This window comes from Neolamprologus multifasciatus, chromosome 1, assembly GCF_963576455.1.
Source record: "Neolamprologus multifasciatus chromosome 1, fNeoMul1.2, whole genome shotgun sequence".
Lineage (NCBI taxonomy): Eukaryota > Metazoa > Chordata > Actinopteri > Cichliformes > Cichlidae > Neolamprologus > Neolamprologus multifasciatus.
In genome coordinates this window covers 28,249,749-28,267,826 of record NC_140439.1, presented here as the reverse complement: position 1 = coordinate 28,267,826, position 18,078 = coordinate 28,249,749, and the positions used below count along the sequence as shown (strand labels likewise).

Sequence of the window (18,078 nt, the reverse complement as noted above, 5' to 3'; positions counted from 1 at the left end):
TTACTCATTGTCCTCGACTAACTCACATCCACCTTTGTACAGGGGGGCAAAAAAGTATTTAGTCAGCCACCGATTGTGCAAGTTCCCCCACTTAAAATGATGACAGAGGTCAGTAATTTGCACCAGAGGTACACTTCAACTGTGAGAGACAGAATGTGAAAAAAAAAATCCATGAATTCACATGGTAGGATTTGTAAAGAATTTATTCGTAAATCAGGGTGGAAAATAAGTATTTGGTCAATAACAAAAATACAACTCAATACTTTGTAACATAACCTTTGTTGGCAATAACAGAGGTCAAACGTTTACTATAGGTCTTTACCAGGTTTGCACACACAGTAGCTGGTATTTTGGCCCATTCCTCCATGCAGATCTTCTCAAGAGCAGTGATGTTTTGGGGCTGTCGCCGAGCAACACGGACTTTCAACTCCCGCCACAGATTTTCTATGGGGTTGAGGTCTGGAGACCGGCTAGGCCACTCCAGGACTTTCAAATGCTTCTTACGGAGCCACTCCTTTGTTGCCCGGGCGGTGTGTTTTGGATCATTGTCATGTTGGAAGACCCAGCCTCGTTTCATCTTCAAAGTTCTCACTGATGGAAGGAGGTTTTGGCTCAAAATCTCACGATACTTGGCCCCATTCATTCTGTCCTTAACACGGATCAGTCGTCCTGTCCCCTTGGCAGAAAAACAGCCCCATAGCATGATGTTTCCACCCCCATGCTTCACAGTAGGTATGGTGTTCTTGGGATGCAACTCAGTATTCTTCTTCCTCCAAACACGACGAGTTGAGTTTATACCAAAAAGTTCTACTTTGGTTTCATCTGACCACATGACATTCTCCCAATCCTCTGCTGTATCATCCATGTGCTCTCTGGCAAACTTCAGACGGGCCTGGACATGCACTGGCTTCAGCAGCGGAACACGTCTGGCACTGCGGGATTTGATTCCCTGCCGTTGTAGTGTGTTACTGATGGTGACCTTTGTTATTTGGTCCCAGCTCTCTGCAGGTCATTCACCAGGTCCCCCCGTGTGGTTCTGGGATCTTTGCTCACCGTTCTCATGATGATTTTGACCCCACGGGATGAGATCTTGCGTGGAGCCCCAGATCGAGGGAGATTATCAGTGGTCTTGTATGTCTTCCATTTTCTGATGATTGCTCCCACAGTTGATTTTTTTCACACCAAGCTGCTTGCCTATTGTAGATTCACTCTTCCCAGTCTGGTGCAGGTCTACAATTCTTTTCCTGGTGTCCTTCGAAAGCTCTTTGGTCTTGGCCATGGCGGAGTTTGGAGTCTGACTGGTTGAGGCTGTGGACAGGTGTCTTTTATACAGATGATGAGGTCAAACAGGTGCCATTCATACAGGTAACGAGTGGGGGACAGAAAAGCTTCTTACAGAAGACGTTACAGGTCTGTGAGAGCCAGGGATTTTCCTTGTTTGAGGTGACCAAATACTTATTTTCCACCCTGATTTACGAATAAATTCTTTACAAATCCTACCATGTGAATTCATGGATTTTTTTTTCACATTCTGTCTCTCACAGTTGAAGTGTACCTCTGGTGCAAATTACTGACCTCTGTCATCATTTTAAGTGGGGGAACTTGCACAATCGGTGGCTGACTAAATACTTTTTTGCCCCACTGTATTCTCTAGTGCCATTATGATACCGTGTATGTGTGAGCGATGTGTGTGCGATGTGTGTGTGAATCCCTGTTTGTCCTGTCAGATCTCCTAGGTTCATGCGTCAGCAGCTGGAAGTCAGTGATCTCCTGAGTAGGCTGAGGTAACCGCTGAGACGTGGCCGATGCATCGTGGAGCAGAGCATGCATGGCCACGCTGTCGCTGAAATACTGGGTTATAAATGACAGATGTTACTGCAGCTGATTTCAGTCTGTAGTGCTGATGAAAGCTTGAGCGGCAGAGCGTAACATTTTTTTGGCCCTAAAAGCATGATGAATAACGCGCCTATTTTCATTATCACGGCGTCAAATAATGCCGCCGGCGTGTCTTACCCAACTCATTGTTAGTTTTTCCTAAAACTAATGCGTTTAGTGTCTAAACCAAACCTTCCAGTAAAACTGAAAGGGAAAGATGAAGGAGAAAAGAAAAGTTCACATCATTTTGGTATATTGTGGGCCTGATCTGTAATTTCGTCTTACTGATTGGAAACTAGCTGACCGATTAGGTTTAGTGTTATTTATTTGTGAAGTGTGCCGATTGGATTTGAGAAATATGATGGATAGAAAAATGTTACAGAAATAATTGAACAAAAAAAATCCTTTAATCGATTAAAAATAGTTCAGAAAATGTGTGAAATTGAACATTTGAACTTCCTTCTGAGACTCAAAACATTTTGAAAATGCTGAAAAAAATGGATGGATGTTAATTTTATATTGATTTTTTTTTAACTTGTTTGGAAAATATAATACTGCTGCATCTATCTGCCCTTAAGAGTAATAAATAAACAATTATAGCTCATGAAGACATTTTCATTACAATGAACTATGATTAGAATGAAAGAACTTTATTAGGATAAACTAATCTAGTCCCCTAATTTTCTGTCTTTAATACTATATGCATATGACTGACTTCTAACGTTTTAAAAAATAAAGTAAAAAAGGGTTTTAAAAAGTGAAGTAGGACGTGAAGACATTTTCTGGATGATTAACCCTTCAGCTTCCTAAAGCAGGTCTTTGTAACTTCTTGGACATAATGGTGGACAGACGGCAAAAACGGCATATTTGACGCGCAGGAGTGAGAACACGCTGCAAAATAAAATATTAGATTCTGTTTTGGCCTAACAGAAAGAGGACATTGTGTATATGTAACTGTACTTACTGACATCAAGAATATTTATGTGGCTCATGAGGGAAGTGAGAAAATGGTTTGCATGGGTCAAACTGTTCAGCATGAACCGGAGCAGAGTTTCTTCTTCTGTCTGTGACTTTAATGGCTCTGCAGTTGTTGTGACTTTATCTCTGTATTCACGGTGATGTAGTTACTGCAGGACCTGCTTCACATAACAGCATGAAACTATCTGAGCAGCGAGGGAGACGGCTTTGAGTTTCAGTTTGACTTTTACGCCCAAAGTGACTAACCGTGCCACAGTTTAGATCCCGATGTAGAAGAGCTTCAGCCTCAGCTTTATAGAAGGAGTTTGGCATGAATGGTGCATGAAATGATTCATTTATGTTTTAATTGTTTTTATTATTACACTAAAACAGCGATGCACAGCGTACTTGTAAGGAAGTGTGCATTTACACACAACCACAGACTGTATATAAAGGAGGGAGGCAGCAAGGAAGGAGATGCAGAAGAGGCTGCGTTTGCAAACATTTGACTCCTGTTTGCAAACAAAGTTACTGTAGAGAGAAATCTATTGGAAAATGGCCACATGAGCACCCTTCCGATGTTTTTTTTTTCTGTCTCAACACTTGGTTCAACTCTTATTATTATTCAGATCTTATATGCTGCACATGTTGTAATTTATTGTCTTCATCAGGGGTACCTTCTGAGTTTTTCAGACGTTATCACTGTGATTTCCCCACTCCACTCTCCAAAAAAACAAATTCATTTACACAATACATTGCACAAAAAAAAATACCTGTAGCAATTATGACAAAAATTAGAGCTCATGTTTGCAAATTAATATTTAATTTACAATCTTTTTAAAAATTTTGTCACAAAGTTCAACACAGAATTTTCCATTTTCAAAAAATGTTAATTTTCTGGTAATTATTATTTAATGGTTCAGGCTTTAAAGGGTTAATTAGATTTGACCCTTGCTCATCCAATTTCAAAACACGAAGATAGTAAAGTCCAAAACACGTCACACTAGGGCTTCCATCTTTTATATACAGTCTGTGTGCACAACTAAAATGGAAAAGGGTAAAATGTTACAATCTCTGTATTTTAAAATGTTAAGTCAATTTACTTTTCCTCATAATAATTTTACTGGCTTCAGAACAGTGCAGACATTAGGCCTCATTCACAAATCTGCGCTTGAACATTTCAAACGTTTCGTGCAGAAATCCCGAATTCATCCATATTTTTTTCCTGAAAGCTGGTTTACAGCAGCCTCAGACAATCACGAGGGCCTTTCTGTCTCACACACATTTTTGCCGAAAGCGTAGCATATTAGGGTGGCTAATAAATAATCCAAGCATATTTGGCACAATTAATTTAATAGAGATCATCCTAATTGACAGTTAACATCGCCTCTTTACTAAATGCTACTTCGGCGTAATAAATGGCTTTGGGTGATGGATCAGGTGGTGCTCGTCCTTCACCCGTTGCCTCCTTTTTCTTCTGGTCTGTTTCCAAGTTTTCACAGCAGCTCTGATGTCGAAACTTTTGCCCATGTCGCCTTTCGCTCCGAGTCTCTGGAGACACAATATTTACTGCCTCGGCTATTGCAGTCCAAGCTTTTCACTCCTAAGGAAACACTTCAGAAAAGTGTGCCTTCTCTGGCTTCTACCTCAAAGCTCTCACTCCCTTTACTTTTTTGTTTTGTTTTTTTTAGCAACCGTGCTTCCCTTTTCACTCTCAACTTCATAGAGAAATGGAGTATGACCGTTTCTAGACAGCAAAAAACAGCCACATGCCATTCAATATAGAATGATTTGGATTTGCACACGGAGGCGGCAGGAGCTAAATTTGAAAGTAATCTTGCAAGTTTAAACATTACTGTGCACAGTAACACATGCGCATTTTATTGAATGAGGCCAAATGTTTGACAGCTGATAAGATCAATGAGATCAGATTAGAAATATCTACAGCGACAATGTTGGTTTACAGTAGGGGTGGGTTTTTATAATCGATTTATCGATTAAAATCGATTCTGGCTTGGATAACGTAAAATCGATTCATTAAAATCCTGAATCGATTTTTTTAATATAAATTTATTTTGCCTGAAATGCCAGAATCTCTGGTGAAATCTCACAAAATTTCAACAACCACCAAACAGCTAAGACAGTAAATGAGAGCAGGAATACGGATTCTACACAAAGACGTAAACACACAGTGCAACCCGCGGATCAGAATCAGTTAGATGTCGCCTTTCTCACGGTCGGGGCTGAAAGCCGACAGCTCGCTGATTCTGATCTGTCGGCGGGTCCGCACTTTGTGTTCACGCCCTTTTTGCGCTGATCATAAAGCTGTTCGTTTTATCTCTCTCCAAACAATATTGACTGAACCAGCAGCAAAAGAAGATCCAAACTACGCTTCACATAAACGTCGTCATGTATTCACTCTGACTGTTACTGTTTTGCTTCGACCACGGTGCACAGCTCTCTCTCTCTCTCTCTCTCTCTCTGTACTGTTTCCTGCATTATTCGCTTGCTTGTTACGCACAAGTCTACCGTTGTTTACAGCCTGTCGGCCGACGTTTTTTTTTTTTTTCGTTTTATATACTTCCGAAAAGAAAACCTAATTTCTGCCGTTCAATACTGAACAAATGTAAACTTTTTAAAATTATGCAAAATGCAAAACGCTTAGCCGTGTCTCTAATAAAACCGCTGTAACTTCAGAGGTAACGTTCATGTGTTGATTAATGGTTTTCTTTTGTTTTTGATCTACTGCAGAATATTTTTATAAAATCCAGGCCAGGAAAATCACCTTCATGTTTTTCTGTGTTTTATCTTCAGCTGCTTTGACACAAAGGCATCTGCTGTGATGCTCACACCTTTGATAAAGTCTTGCGAGTGTCAGCTTCCTTTTTATAGATACAAAAATATGTAAATGTACTGATCTGAATTATAATATTTCTGACTGTCAAAATTTCCCAGATTCAAATCGAAGTGAATTGAATCGAATCGAATTAAATCGAATCGTGGATCGAATCGATTCGGGACCTTGTGAATCGGAATTGAATCGATTCTAGAAATCAGTGACGATACCCAGCCCTAGTTTACAGTAGAGCTTCCCTAAAAGTTCAACTTTGTATCGCTGCATTCATTTGTGTCCCATTTCTTGACCTTTTCTGTTCCCACTGACTACAAAGTTCGGTCACTGGATCACTCAGTAAAAGCAAGAACAAACTCATTCACTCACACACATATAAAATACTGCTAATTCACATCAGTAGATTTATACCACTGTTACCTGCAGTGGTTGAATAAATGATTAAAGTGGACCTTTTCTTTATTTTCTGTTGTGCACATACTGTTACAGTAATGAGGTCTGCATATGTCCATCTCATCTCTGTCAACCATAATCTCAGGTTTGACACTAAAGGCTCTGTTCCAGATGTTCCTTTGTCTTTTTTACTCTTTGTGATCCCTGTGAAAGTAGTTATCTCTAATTTGGTCATTTCAGGCAAAGAAGCGCCACCTGCTGTTCTAACCTTGTTAATGAGGCGGCAAGATTGATGCAGCTGTTGTAAAAGACAGAAGGGGTTAGAAACGAGCGGAATAGGTCCATTTTAATGTATTACTGAAATGCATTGAGTCAGAAATAGGACTTCACACATCATCAGGATCAGGTTTTACAGGTTTTCTTCCTTTAACTTTATGACATCACACAAATTAGTATTATTGTTATTTTGTGTTGAAGACCAGATGGAGGATGTTATCACACCTCAGATAAATATTCTTGCTCATGTCCCGCTCACCCGACCACCCTTCACGTTTCTTTGTGCCATTGTAATGTTCATGTTGCTTTGTGTTGTGTGTCGGTCAGATCTGCTGCTCCAGACTTACGTAAGCTGAATGAGGACGGAGAGCTGTGGCTGGTTAATCAGGGCTTGAAGGAGACCATCAGGTTTAACGGTGTTTTTGAGCATGATACGTTTGCCTTTTTTCACGGGAAAGGATGTGACCCGTTGGTTTTCTTCGCTCACGTTTCTCTCTCACACTTCAGTCTGTTTATTTTGACTGCCTTCTGATTATTTGTCTTCCTTATTGTTTCTGCCACACACTTCACAGGGTGCTATAATGTAAAACTTTCTTTAGGTGTTGTGTAATGTACAGTCACTGATGCAAAGCTTTGGTTTGAGTTTCTAGATTTATTTCTGACAGTGAAGCAGGATTTGTCTTCGTACTGTACTAACCATGTTTTATGCAGCTATGAAAGCTTGTTAAATGCCAGTTGACCTTGGAATTGTTCTTCCTTTTATGCTGTGATGCCTTCGGCTTGTGAAGTTAGATGGGCTGAATTTTTTTATTCACTCAAGTGTTTCCTCAATAACTGCTTACTATTGTTAAAAAGCTGTGGAAAAAACTCTTAAGTGTTGTTCACAGACATTGACTGAGGTTAATCACTTTCTGCGTGCTTTTTATTTTTTACAGTGTTTGTCTTTAAATCTTGAGAGGTCTGGTAGTGTCATAGAGCAGTTATTTTTCTCTGAGGGGGTTGCACTGTGATGTGTGTGCGCGCAGTACTTTAAATACATAATAAAGAGTTCAAACACATCCAGAGGAATATTTTAACAAGTTTTAGAAATAAAACCCAGACCACTATAACCTTAAAAACGTTTTAGGATCAGTGACAAACAGGCGGCTGCACACGAGTTCAATCCCCACCACAGCCGATAGCCCCATATTCCTAAAGTACAGGACACCTCGAGGAATGTGGGCGAATGTCTTCTCCACGTCCACAAAAGACATGTAGACTGGTTGGACAAACTCTCAAGAAGAAATATCTGCTAATCATCTTCGTACAGGTGTATTATAAAATGATTTATGCATGCAGAAAAACAAATGGATCATAAAAACTAGTAAAATAATAGAATTCATTTTATGCACTATATGCATAAAATGACTGATCCCTAAAAGGCATCAGCAAGAAAGGATTGCATCAGAGAAATTGATGGAAAAACAGAAAAACAATGTCTATACACCAAGAAAGGCAGTCAAAGTTCTTTTTTAATAAAGCGTATGAAGTGCTGCTGTTGTACTAACTGCTACTGTAGTTTTCATAAAAAGATAGAAATACTGCATGTTGGTTGCTGAATGAAAACTGAACCTCTGTCAGCTCTACCTGCTCCGTTCCTGAGCTTGATCTCTGAGTACTGATTTGGCTCGGTTCAGTTTTCCTCAGAGAAACTTTTACTCTGAAGAGAGGAGGAGAATGAATGAGCGTTGTTCAGAGAGGCCGGACTCTGGGCTGCTGGTAGTGTCTGCACAGCATGCTGCTGCTGCTGTCCTCAATCACCACTTCCTGGTGGAAACTATAGCTTCTCTTTCCCTTCTGCACTGGGCGTCTCACTGCTTTTTCTCCCCCTCACAGTATGATGCTGATTTCTGTCTCTTTCTCTCTTACCTCTCTCAGGCTACTGGAGCACCAGCTGCAGACTCAGCGGAGGACTTACGATAATGAGGTGGAGTCGTTGCGCAGCGAGCTGCAGAACGTCAAGGAGGAGAACAACCGGCAGCAGCAGCTCTTAGCCCAGAATCTGCAGCTGCCTCCAGAGGCCAGAATCGAAGCCAGTCTGCAACACGAGATCACCCGGCTCACCAACGAGAACCTGGTACGCTGCAGCTTCCACACACAGATACGGGGAGGAGCTAAACTTTGTCTCAGAAATTCAGCATAATTTTTAAATGATAAAAATAAAAACAACACACTTATTTTTACCAGTATACACACAAGAATGGATTTTAGGTGTGTGTATACACAAACTTTTCTTGATATATATCCATATAACTACTGACAGCTACAGACAATTCGTATATCTTACACTCATATTAAATCTGCAATCACATTATTTATTATTAACAGGCCAAAAACCCAGAGAAAAACTTTAATTAATTTGCTGTAAATACATTACCACACACCACTGAGAAAAGGTCACACTTCTGAAATAATCATTCCACCCCACGGTTTGAGAAAACTGGGACTACGAAGACTTTGGGGGACGGTCAACAGTGTGGATATTACACTATCCGTAAAGATGGCCACAGCTCATTTGACTGATACGTTACATCACTAATAATAAGACCACGACTAAAAACTCTTCCAGTGGTGGAAATGTGAATAAAAGCATTTCGACTGTGTGATTTGAGTCACTCTCATGGCCATACATACACAAACTAAACCAGCCGCTACAGAGCTGCGTCCCACACGCTCATTTGTGTGGATGGTGTCACCTGACAGGAACTCATGGCAGACGACCCCACGGCATCCCGAGAGGCTCGAGTCGTCATTTTACGGCGGATGGTTGTATGTAGAGACCGCGTGTGTGTTTGCCTGCATGTTTGCACGTTTCTGACTAACTGAGATTGTTCTGAATTAAATGCTGCAGGGTGTCGCTCTAATTCTCTGCAACAGTGTCTTGTAACTCACAGCGGAGCAGCGCTGCGCCTTCTTCTTTTTCCTAACAGCCAAAAAATCCTGCAATCTTCCTCTGAAAACCCCCCCAAAACAAAAACCAGTACAGCAGCACTAATGTTGATTTTAAAAATCACACCAAGGATGTTTTTAAATTCTTTTGTCTTCATCTTCTAACCTTTTGATTTCCGTGTTTGAGCTGATGTCCACTGCAAAGCCACTAACAGAAGAGTAGGATTCCTCCTTGTCGCCACTGGAGGGCGACATTGCGAAGCGGTCTGTGTCTGATGATGCTGTCTGTTAGTCCTCACTGTTCTCTCCTCTGTGTCCCTCGCTGTGTTTTTAGGATCTAATGGAGCAGCTAGAGAAGCAGGACAGAACAATCCGAAAGCTCAAGAAGCAGCTGAAAGTTTACTCCAAGAGGATTGGAGAGATGGGAGGTAAAGCGAGAAAAAACGAAGCCTGAAAATCTCTATTCATATACTCGTTTCCACCACATCTCAGCTGACTGTCACATGCCATGCTTCTTCCAGCCGGTCAAACCGAAGGCCAGACATCTCCGGGACAGATGGTGGATGAGCCGATCCACCCTGTCAACATTCCTCGCAGGGAGAAAGACTTCCAGGGAATGCTAGAGTACAAGAAGGAGGATGAAATGAAACTGGTTAAGAACCTCATCCTGGGTAAGAATTTAGAATTGATGATATAGTCCACTATTTAAAGCGTTAAAGTAGATGGAAAGGAGTCCTGAAATTACTGAAACTCCCTGGAAACTGAAGCCTCAATTCACGGTTTGCACAAAATAAAATCTACAAATAAACTCACCCCTCCTCCATCTCTCCAGAACTAAAACCTCGTGGTGTAGCAGTGAATCTGATCCCAGGTCTGCCAGCCTACATCCTGTTCATGTGTCTGAGACATGCAGACTACGTCAACGATGACCAGAAGGTCCGCACTCTGCTCACGTCAACCATCAACAGCATTAAAAAGATCTTAAAGGTACGTATGCTTTTAATATTTGAATAAAGTTCACATTTTGTGTTTCCAGCTCCTTTGGTCTTAAATTAAATTTTTGGATGTTTTTTTGCGTTAGATAACTAAAAAAGGTTCTGCAGTGAACACAAACTTCTGCTGATGTTTTCTTCTTCATCAGAAACGAGGAGATGATTTTGAGACCGTCTCTTTCTGGCTGGCCAACACCTGCCGCTTCCTGCACTGTTTGAAACAGTACAGCGGAGACGAAGTGAGACCAACGACAATACACAAAACACAGAAAATGTCCCATTCCAGTACATACAAGGTTTTTCTAGTCAGTTCAATAAGACATCTGGTATCACTGTATTTAGATATTCGGAAAGAATGAATCTTTTATTATCTTGCTGTTACAGTCCTTTATATACTAATCTGTTAAAAATGACCTAAAGGACAAAAATATAAAGCTTGACGTAACAAGCTGTTGTTTTGATTGTTTGTTTTTTGTATTGACCGACTGTGTCGTGGATTAATATTGACATCGTTCACCTTCTCTAACACATTGTTTTCTGTGCTTGTCTCAGCAATTCATGAAGCACAACACGTCGAGGCAGAACGAGCACTGTCTGTCCAACTTCGACCTCGCAGAGTACAGACAAGTGATCAGCGACCTGGCCATCCAGATCTACCAGCAGCTGATCAAATGCATGGAGAACATCCTCCAGCCCATGATAGGTGTGTCCCTGTACATGTGATGTGTGTGTCACTTGATAAGTAATTTCCTGCTCCTTTGGTTCTTTTATGCAAACAAGCTTTAAGACACCTTTAACAGTTAAATATGGTCCAAAGTACTCACTGTATCTGCTCTTACTGATGTTACAGTTCCGTGAAAATGAGGTGCAGTTAGGAGTTAGCCATAACTGTAAGCTATCAAAATAAAGAAAAATGCAAAATTCTAGCTGAAGAATTTCTGAAATAAATCCATGTGATACTATAATTTTACTGTTATAAATGTAATTATAGACTAGGATTTAAAAATAGTAAGATTTTAGGTGGTTGGTGAAGTTAGGAAGTTGCCATAAAATGTTCAGGCACCCACAGCTAGCTACAGAGATGTAGCTGGGCTAACATATAGTTTTCACAAGACTCGATGCAAAAGAAGTAAGTACATGCTGAGAGGGTTGAACTTATAATCAGGGTCGGTTGGTCGTCATTTAACAAGCGGGTAGAGCACATGTACTTATACACCTCCTGTGTGCGTGTGTTTCCTCAGTCTCTGGCATGTTGGAGCACGAGACCATTCAGGGCGTGTCGGGAGTTAAGCCCACGGGTCTGCGTAAACGGACGTCAAGCATTGCCGACGAGGGCACCTACACCCTGGACTCCATCCTGCGACAGCTCAGCGCCTTCCACTCCACCATGTGCCAGCACGGCACTGACCCTGAGCTCATCAAGCAGGTGGTGAAGCAGCAGTTTTACATCATCGGCGCTGTCACACTCAACAACCTGCTGCTACGCAAAGACATGTGCTCCTGGAGCAAAGGCATGCAGATCAGGTATGAGGTGTCGCTGCTCAGAGAAGATCTCCAGAGTGAGGCCGGATGCGTTATCTCATCATGCGTGTTTGCAGGTACAACGTGAGTCAGCTGGAGGAGTGGCTCAGAGACAAAGGTCTGATGACCTGCGGAGCCAAAGAGACGCTGGAGCCTCTGATCCAGGCCGCTCAGCTGCTGCAGGTGAAGAAGAAGACTGACGAGGATGCAGAGGCCATTTGCTCCATGTGCCACGCTCTCACCACTGCTCAGGTAAAATATTCTGTCATTACACCTCATTCAGATAAAATCTGATCTTTTAAAATTATTATCAGCTAAAGCTTCAGCTAAAACCTTTCTCTTTCTGTGTTTTGTAACTTTTATGTCTTTCAGATCGTAAAAGTCCTGAACCTCTACACCCCCGTCAACGAGTTTGAGGAGAGAGTGTCAGTCGCATTCATACGAACCATACAGGTAATTTCTTTTTTGGCTAAATCAAGTCTATACTGCTATATCTTCAGTGTTTTGGGGTAATTTTTTTCCTGGTTCCAGGCAAGCTGCAGTTGAGTGAGGCTGGCTCTGCCCGGGTTATCTTCCTGTTAAAAGGAAATTCTTCCTCAAAGCGGTCACTCGTAGAAAGCTGTCTGATTGTTTGGGTTTTGTCACTAATATTGTGAGGTCTTTGAGACACCTGTTGTTGTTAACTAGTGCATGTACCGTAAAGGCAATGAATGTGTGCTGCTTTGAAAAACATCAGCATTTTTCTGGCGTTTTTGGGCATCTGATAAACAGAAACTTCTGTTCTGCTTGAGTAACTAAAACGCCAAGCAACACAGCTGCAGAGATGAATGCATCCAGTGTCAGCGTGCATGTTAAGGTCAGCATTGAATGGGGATGGCTTTTATATTCAGTTTCCTTTGTGCTAATATATGTCAAGTGAGAGAAATATGTCAGAAGTAACATCAAGTTAAAACTACATTGCTGGTGAGGACAAGAATGATATGTAGCTACAGCTCCAAAACCACAACTGCTAGCTTTGACTTTGCCTAAAGCCGTCGCTCTGATGGAAACTAATGCGCTTGTTTATGTGGTGGAGGGGGGTGCTGCCAGGATCGACACACTGTGAAGTAAAGTCGATGTACAGTAGCTGGATAGATAATTGCAAAGACGGTGTTTATATAATTTATTTTTAAAGTAACAGGTTACTTTTTAGTGGTAGCTATCTTGTAATAAGAGAGCTGTAAATTTGATAACAAGTACAGTTCCCTGACACTTCCCATAGGCACTATGTTGAGCTCAGGGGTCCTCTCAGATCTGAGTCACTGCACTGATCGGTATTTACGAACAAAAGTTCATGCAATCAATTCTGCACCAAGATAACTTTTCTTGGTGCAGAACTTGTCAAGTCTTCAAACAGACTGGCTAATATATTTTCTGTCTGCTACCTTTTTTTTTTTAATGCACATGAACTTTTTCCATCATCTCTGTCTCTCCAGACTCGCTTGCGGGACCGCTGTGAGAGTCCCCAGCTGTTGATGGACACGAAGATGATCTATCCCGTCACCTTCCCGTTTAACCCTTCTTGCCTCGCACTGGAAACCATCCAGATCCCCGGCTCGCTCAACTTGGCCTTCCTCACCCGTGTCTAATCCGAGCCCACGAGAGCACTCTGAGCCCTGCGGCGAATTGTCTTAGTGGCCACAGTCCCTGCAAGTCACCGTCTCCCCAAAAAATTTAAAACACCACAAACACTTGCAAATTTCACTCAAGTTAACACGATTTGAAGTCATGTTTAAATATACAGGTGAAAAGGTTCAGCAGTTTCTCTAGTTTAAACACGCACATACATGAAAAATGCAGACACGTCACATCTGTAAAGTACTTTCATCCTCCGAACGTACAGACGCACACTCGCCTTCTCTCTTTCACGAACGCACAGATACGCACACATGTGGTCATTTCCGCTGGTTTAAATCTGGCCGTAAGCCCTGAGCATCATCCGCTGCTTGTACAAAACGCCTGCCTCTTAGAGAAGCCACAGGACCAGATCAATGCCTCCAGTACTCTCCATCGATCCTTCACTCTGCGTTTCCAGTAATCGTTAAGATAGTTGTTGTTGTTGTTGTTGTTGTCTCGATACATGAGAGCAGGCCCACCAGGTGGAGCTGAAGCCTCAAAACAAATTATGATTTGTCAGTCTAGCAGTCTGCCCTCATGTTGGGTGAATTCTGAGCTCCTGTGTGAGGGCAGCTGAATGATCAGGTGAAAAAGTCAGCGCTCTCTCCACCCCGTGTTGAGGTGACCACTGAGCAGATTTCACTTTGTACGTTTTATTCTCTGAACACGTCAAGCCAAGACAAAATTCATCATCTGTACTATATTATTTATACATAAATAAATATATATATAAATATGAATAATATATATCCTGTATTTTATTTATTGCACTTATAGCTACATCCCTTTTTAAGATTAGAAGCTTTCCCCCTTGCAGCGAATGTGTCCGAAGTGAAGGATGGGACCACTCTTTCCCACGGCAAACAGCTTCTTAGAGACAGTTTTAGTTGCTTCCTTGGCTATTATGTCAATATCAGGTAAATATGTAGTATCTTTAATGAGTGCCGGCACAGATAATTATTTGTTAGGTCGCGTCTTAAACCTTGAGATGTTTTTTTTGTCATGTTTAGCCTGCATGTCTGGCAGATGAAGTGTAGCACAGGTTTTATAGGCGAGGACAGATTGTGAAGGTTTGAGGTTCAAACTCTGCAAAGGGTTTAACCTGCGACAGTCTGCACCGTTTACAGCTGTGACCAAAGCCGAGCGTCACAGGAAACACTGACATGAACACATACTGTATGAGTACCAACCTTACACTCTGCTTACTGTTTTTTTTCTTTTTCTTGTCTTCTGGCTCAGAGTCATAAAAATGTTTTACTGTTGTCATTGTGTGATTATTTACTTTGTTCAGTATTGTTATTTTCTTAAGATAATCTAAAGCCATGTATTACTGAGCAGAATAGATGCAAAAGGCTGCAAAAATCTGTTGAGCTTTACATTCCCTCTGCTGCATCCTCTCACAAACACAGCTCTGTTCGACTCCTCTTACATCTCCTACCCATCCACCTTCACTCAGCATGTCCCAACGTGGACTTTTATTGCCAGGAAACCAGAATGTGTTCATTTATTCCTCTTCTCAGTTTCACAGCTGGGTTAAGGGTGACAAAGAAGTTTTGTTTTTTGTCATTTTGTTGTTGGTGCACATGTTCTTTCAGCTCAGATTGTTTGCTTGCATGCACTGCTACTCCTGCTGCCCCCACTTAAACTGCATGGGTTTGGCAAAATCCAAGTGCATGTTTTTGATTTTAAAGAAGAGAAACCCAGGCACAGGTGAAGTGTCGGACTGTCTGGTAATCTGCCCATGTTGTTATTGAAGTAGTTTTCACACATGCATCTGCTGGATTTGTGAGAAGAGTTGCATGAAATATTTAATATATTTGACCTGCCAGCTCACGTTAAAAAAGTGCAGCTAATTATGGAGCTAAATGGGTGTATCATGTCCAACCTCCTACATTACCCAGGTGGCATCCTCACCTAAACAAAATCCCCTTTTCCCACTTACGTGGGCAGCAGTACTGGAACCAGTGCTGATGTGAAAACAGTTCCGAGAATAAGCTCACATTTCAGCAGGTGTGAGAAACCGTTATTATGCAGTGTTACCAGCAGATTTTGGGTCATTTCCATGTGAAGAAATCAGGCCAGTCATTGGTCAGTTTCTTGTGATAGCACCTCCTATATTCACTGACATCACTGGTTGGGGTTAGGCACAAGTTCTTTTTGAGAAAACGTATAAAACCAGTTTAGACTGGGCACAGTGGAAAAGAAGTAAAAGGATGCACTGACCCGATTCACCAGCCATTATTCAGAGTTTGTGTGTGAAAACAGCTTTTCCTTCGTTCACTGCCTCTTGTTTTGGCACTTCTAGTTTACTTCTTGTTGTGCCGTTAGTATTAAGCTGCCTCTCGCCTTGATGTGAACCTTATTTCGCGCGGTGACCTTACCCTTTCAAAAAACACATTTCACTTTGATGGAATATTTTCTCCTTACACACATGAACTGGATTCTGCAGTTTTGATTGACATTTTTCAAACCTTTTCAAGGATGTAAAATTTACATTCAGAGGGGGAAAAAACGATCAAGGTGACGTATGAATGCCAAACTCTAGTTTTAAGTGGAGTAATTATGTAAAGCTATTTTGTGTTGCACTTTCCTGGGACCATGTTTTTGTTATATTGGTTGGATTTGTAGTTGGTTTAGTGTATGTTGTGTGCAAAGAGAACATATCTTGTAGTCGTAAGAAAGATGGTTACTGAAGGAATTAATCAACTATATGAATGTTTAAAAACATTGAAGTGTATCATGATTTTTAGCTGCACATTGTAGACCAAGCCTTATCTGAATCACTTGCTATCTGAATGACTTACACACATGATCAACGAACGTTATGGCATTGTTTTGTTCTGTCAGTGCAGTATTTGTTTTCTTTCACTGTAAAATGAATAGAAATGTGTTTTTTATTTTGATTGCGTGTCATTCGGTCCTGCAGTTGGTGTCACAGACATCAAAATGAACTTTTTTTCAACACTGCAGAGGAAATCTGATAAACGATAGATGGGTATGGACTGGAAAAAGAAATCCATCAAACTTCCCCGTTCTTTTCACACAAGTGCAGCCTGTTGACCTTCCTCTAGCTAATTTCCTGACTGACTAACATCTCTTTGTTAACACTATAAGTTGATGTGTGGCGCAGGTGTCAGAGATGAAGCTCGGAGTCAGAGGACACTGCAAAGGATTAGCTAGTTTCAGAGTAAAAACAAAAAGCATATTCATTCATTCATTCATTCATTCAGTGGTTCGTGTTACTTTCTTAGTTGAGCAGAGCTGCTGCAGCATCTTGTTCCCCTGGGCTTCTCTTGGGCTCTCAAACAGGAGAAATATGTCATTCATTCACTCTGCATTTCCATACTAAAGAGAGAATCGGCTGTATGATATGACTCAGACATTATAAATTACCATTGTTCTCATCAGCACTAGCATAAATTGTGCCGTTTTAAAGAAATGTTCAAAACTAACTTAAAAAGAGATACATCCCCTCCCCAGCTCTTGAGGTACTGGTGTGAACATGCTGAAGCCGGTACCAGATGTTTCCTCTCCGATCCCATGTGTACATTTGGAAAAACTGGACTGTTTGTAGTTTCTGGTAGCTGTGCTTAGTGAATGTGTTCACTGTTAAGAAACTTGGAATAAATTGTCAAATCTGTAAAAGTAAAATAAAAGAATTCCGCACTGTTTGGGTTTCCGTGTTTCTTATTTTTGAGATGTGGAATTTTTTTGTTTTTTTTCTTTTGGGGGGTGAAGCAGTCTGATTTCTGAGGTTTCAGTGAAAGCACAAAACCTGAAAATTGGAAGGTTTACACACAGTTTCCCTGACTTCATTTAGATGTTATTGCCTTTAATCTGTTGAGGGTACTGTACTTTCTGAGCTTTTGATGAACAAAAATGTTTATTATGCTTAAACTCAAATCAATATTTTGCTGAACAGCAGATTTCATTAGTTACACCTCGCTAGTACCCGCTTGGCTTGGTGTCCCGAGCGGCCTTAAGTCTCTGTGGCACTGATTCAACAAGCTGCTGGAAACATTCCTCAGAGTTTGTTTGATATTGACATGATGACATCACATCATCACACACAATTTACTGCAGATATCAGCTGACCCGTGGTGCAAATCGGTTCCCAAAAGTGCTCTACTGGACTGAGATCTTGTGACTTTGGAGCCCATTTGAGTACACTGAACTCCCTGTCACAGTCTAAAATCACTTTTAAAGGATTCGAGCTTCATGACACGGGGAGTCAACCTGCTGGAAGCAGTCATCAGAAGGTGTGTTTTCACTCTGAAATAAGTGATCAGACTTTGGGTTTAAATGATGGCCAACTGATACCAGCTGATACTGAGGGCCCCTTCTGCTTCAAAGTTCAACACATTGAACATTCAGACGTGCTCTTCTGCATACCTTAGTTGTAACATGTGGTTGTTTGAGTTACTGTTGCCTTCCTATCAGCTGGAAGCACTCCAGCCATTGTCCTCTGACATTAATGAGACATTTTCACCCACAGAACTGCTGCTCACTGAAATATTTTCACTTTTCCTGTAAAACCTCTGCAAATTCGGTTGTGCTTATAACTGGTAAATTGGTGCCATAAAGTAATTGTGCAGCTGGTGGTGATCCAAAAGACTAATGCACTGGGGT

At 41.3% G+C, this 18,078-nt stretch overlaps 1 protein-coding gene across 3 annotated transcripts in view; it reads left to right on the top strand.

Moving 5' to 3' along the window:
• myo5aa (myosin VAa) overlaps positions 1–17,118 on the top strand; it is a 67,831-nt gene extending 50,713 nt beyond the window's left edge. For 2 of the 3 annotated variants that reach the window (XM_085154738.1, XM_085154733.1), the window contains exons 30-42: positions 1,728–1,784; positions 6,680–6,760; positions 8,270–8,468; positions 9,095–9,160; positions 9,615–9,708; positions 9,802–9,951; positions 10,113–10,267; positions 10,422–10,511; positions 10,825–10,975; positions 11,514–11,796; positions 11,871–12,045; positions 12,166–12,246; positions 13,269–17,118. In XM_085154738.1, the coding sequence (XP_085010864.1) occupies positions 1,728–1,784; positions 6,680–6,760; positions 8,270–8,468; positions 9,095–9,160; positions 9,615–9,708; positions 9,802–9,951; positions 10,113–10,267; positions 10,422–10,511; positions 10,825–10,975; positions 11,514–11,796; positions 11,871–12,045; positions 12,166–12,246; positions 13,269–13,421 (1,735 nt within the window). In that variant the 3' untranslated portion in view covers positions 13,422–17,118. The remainder of the gene's footprint in view (positions 1–1,727; positions 1,785–6,679; positions 6,761–8,269; positions 8,469–9,094; positions 9,161–9,614; positions 9,709–9,801; positions 9,952–10,112; positions 10,268–10,421; positions 10,512–10,824; positions 10,976–11,513; positions 11,797–11,870; positions 12,046–12,165; positions 12,247–13,268) is intronic. The other variant, XM_085154746.1, reaches the window with a different exon arrangement.
• Positions 17,119–18,078: the final 960 nt, after the last annotated feature.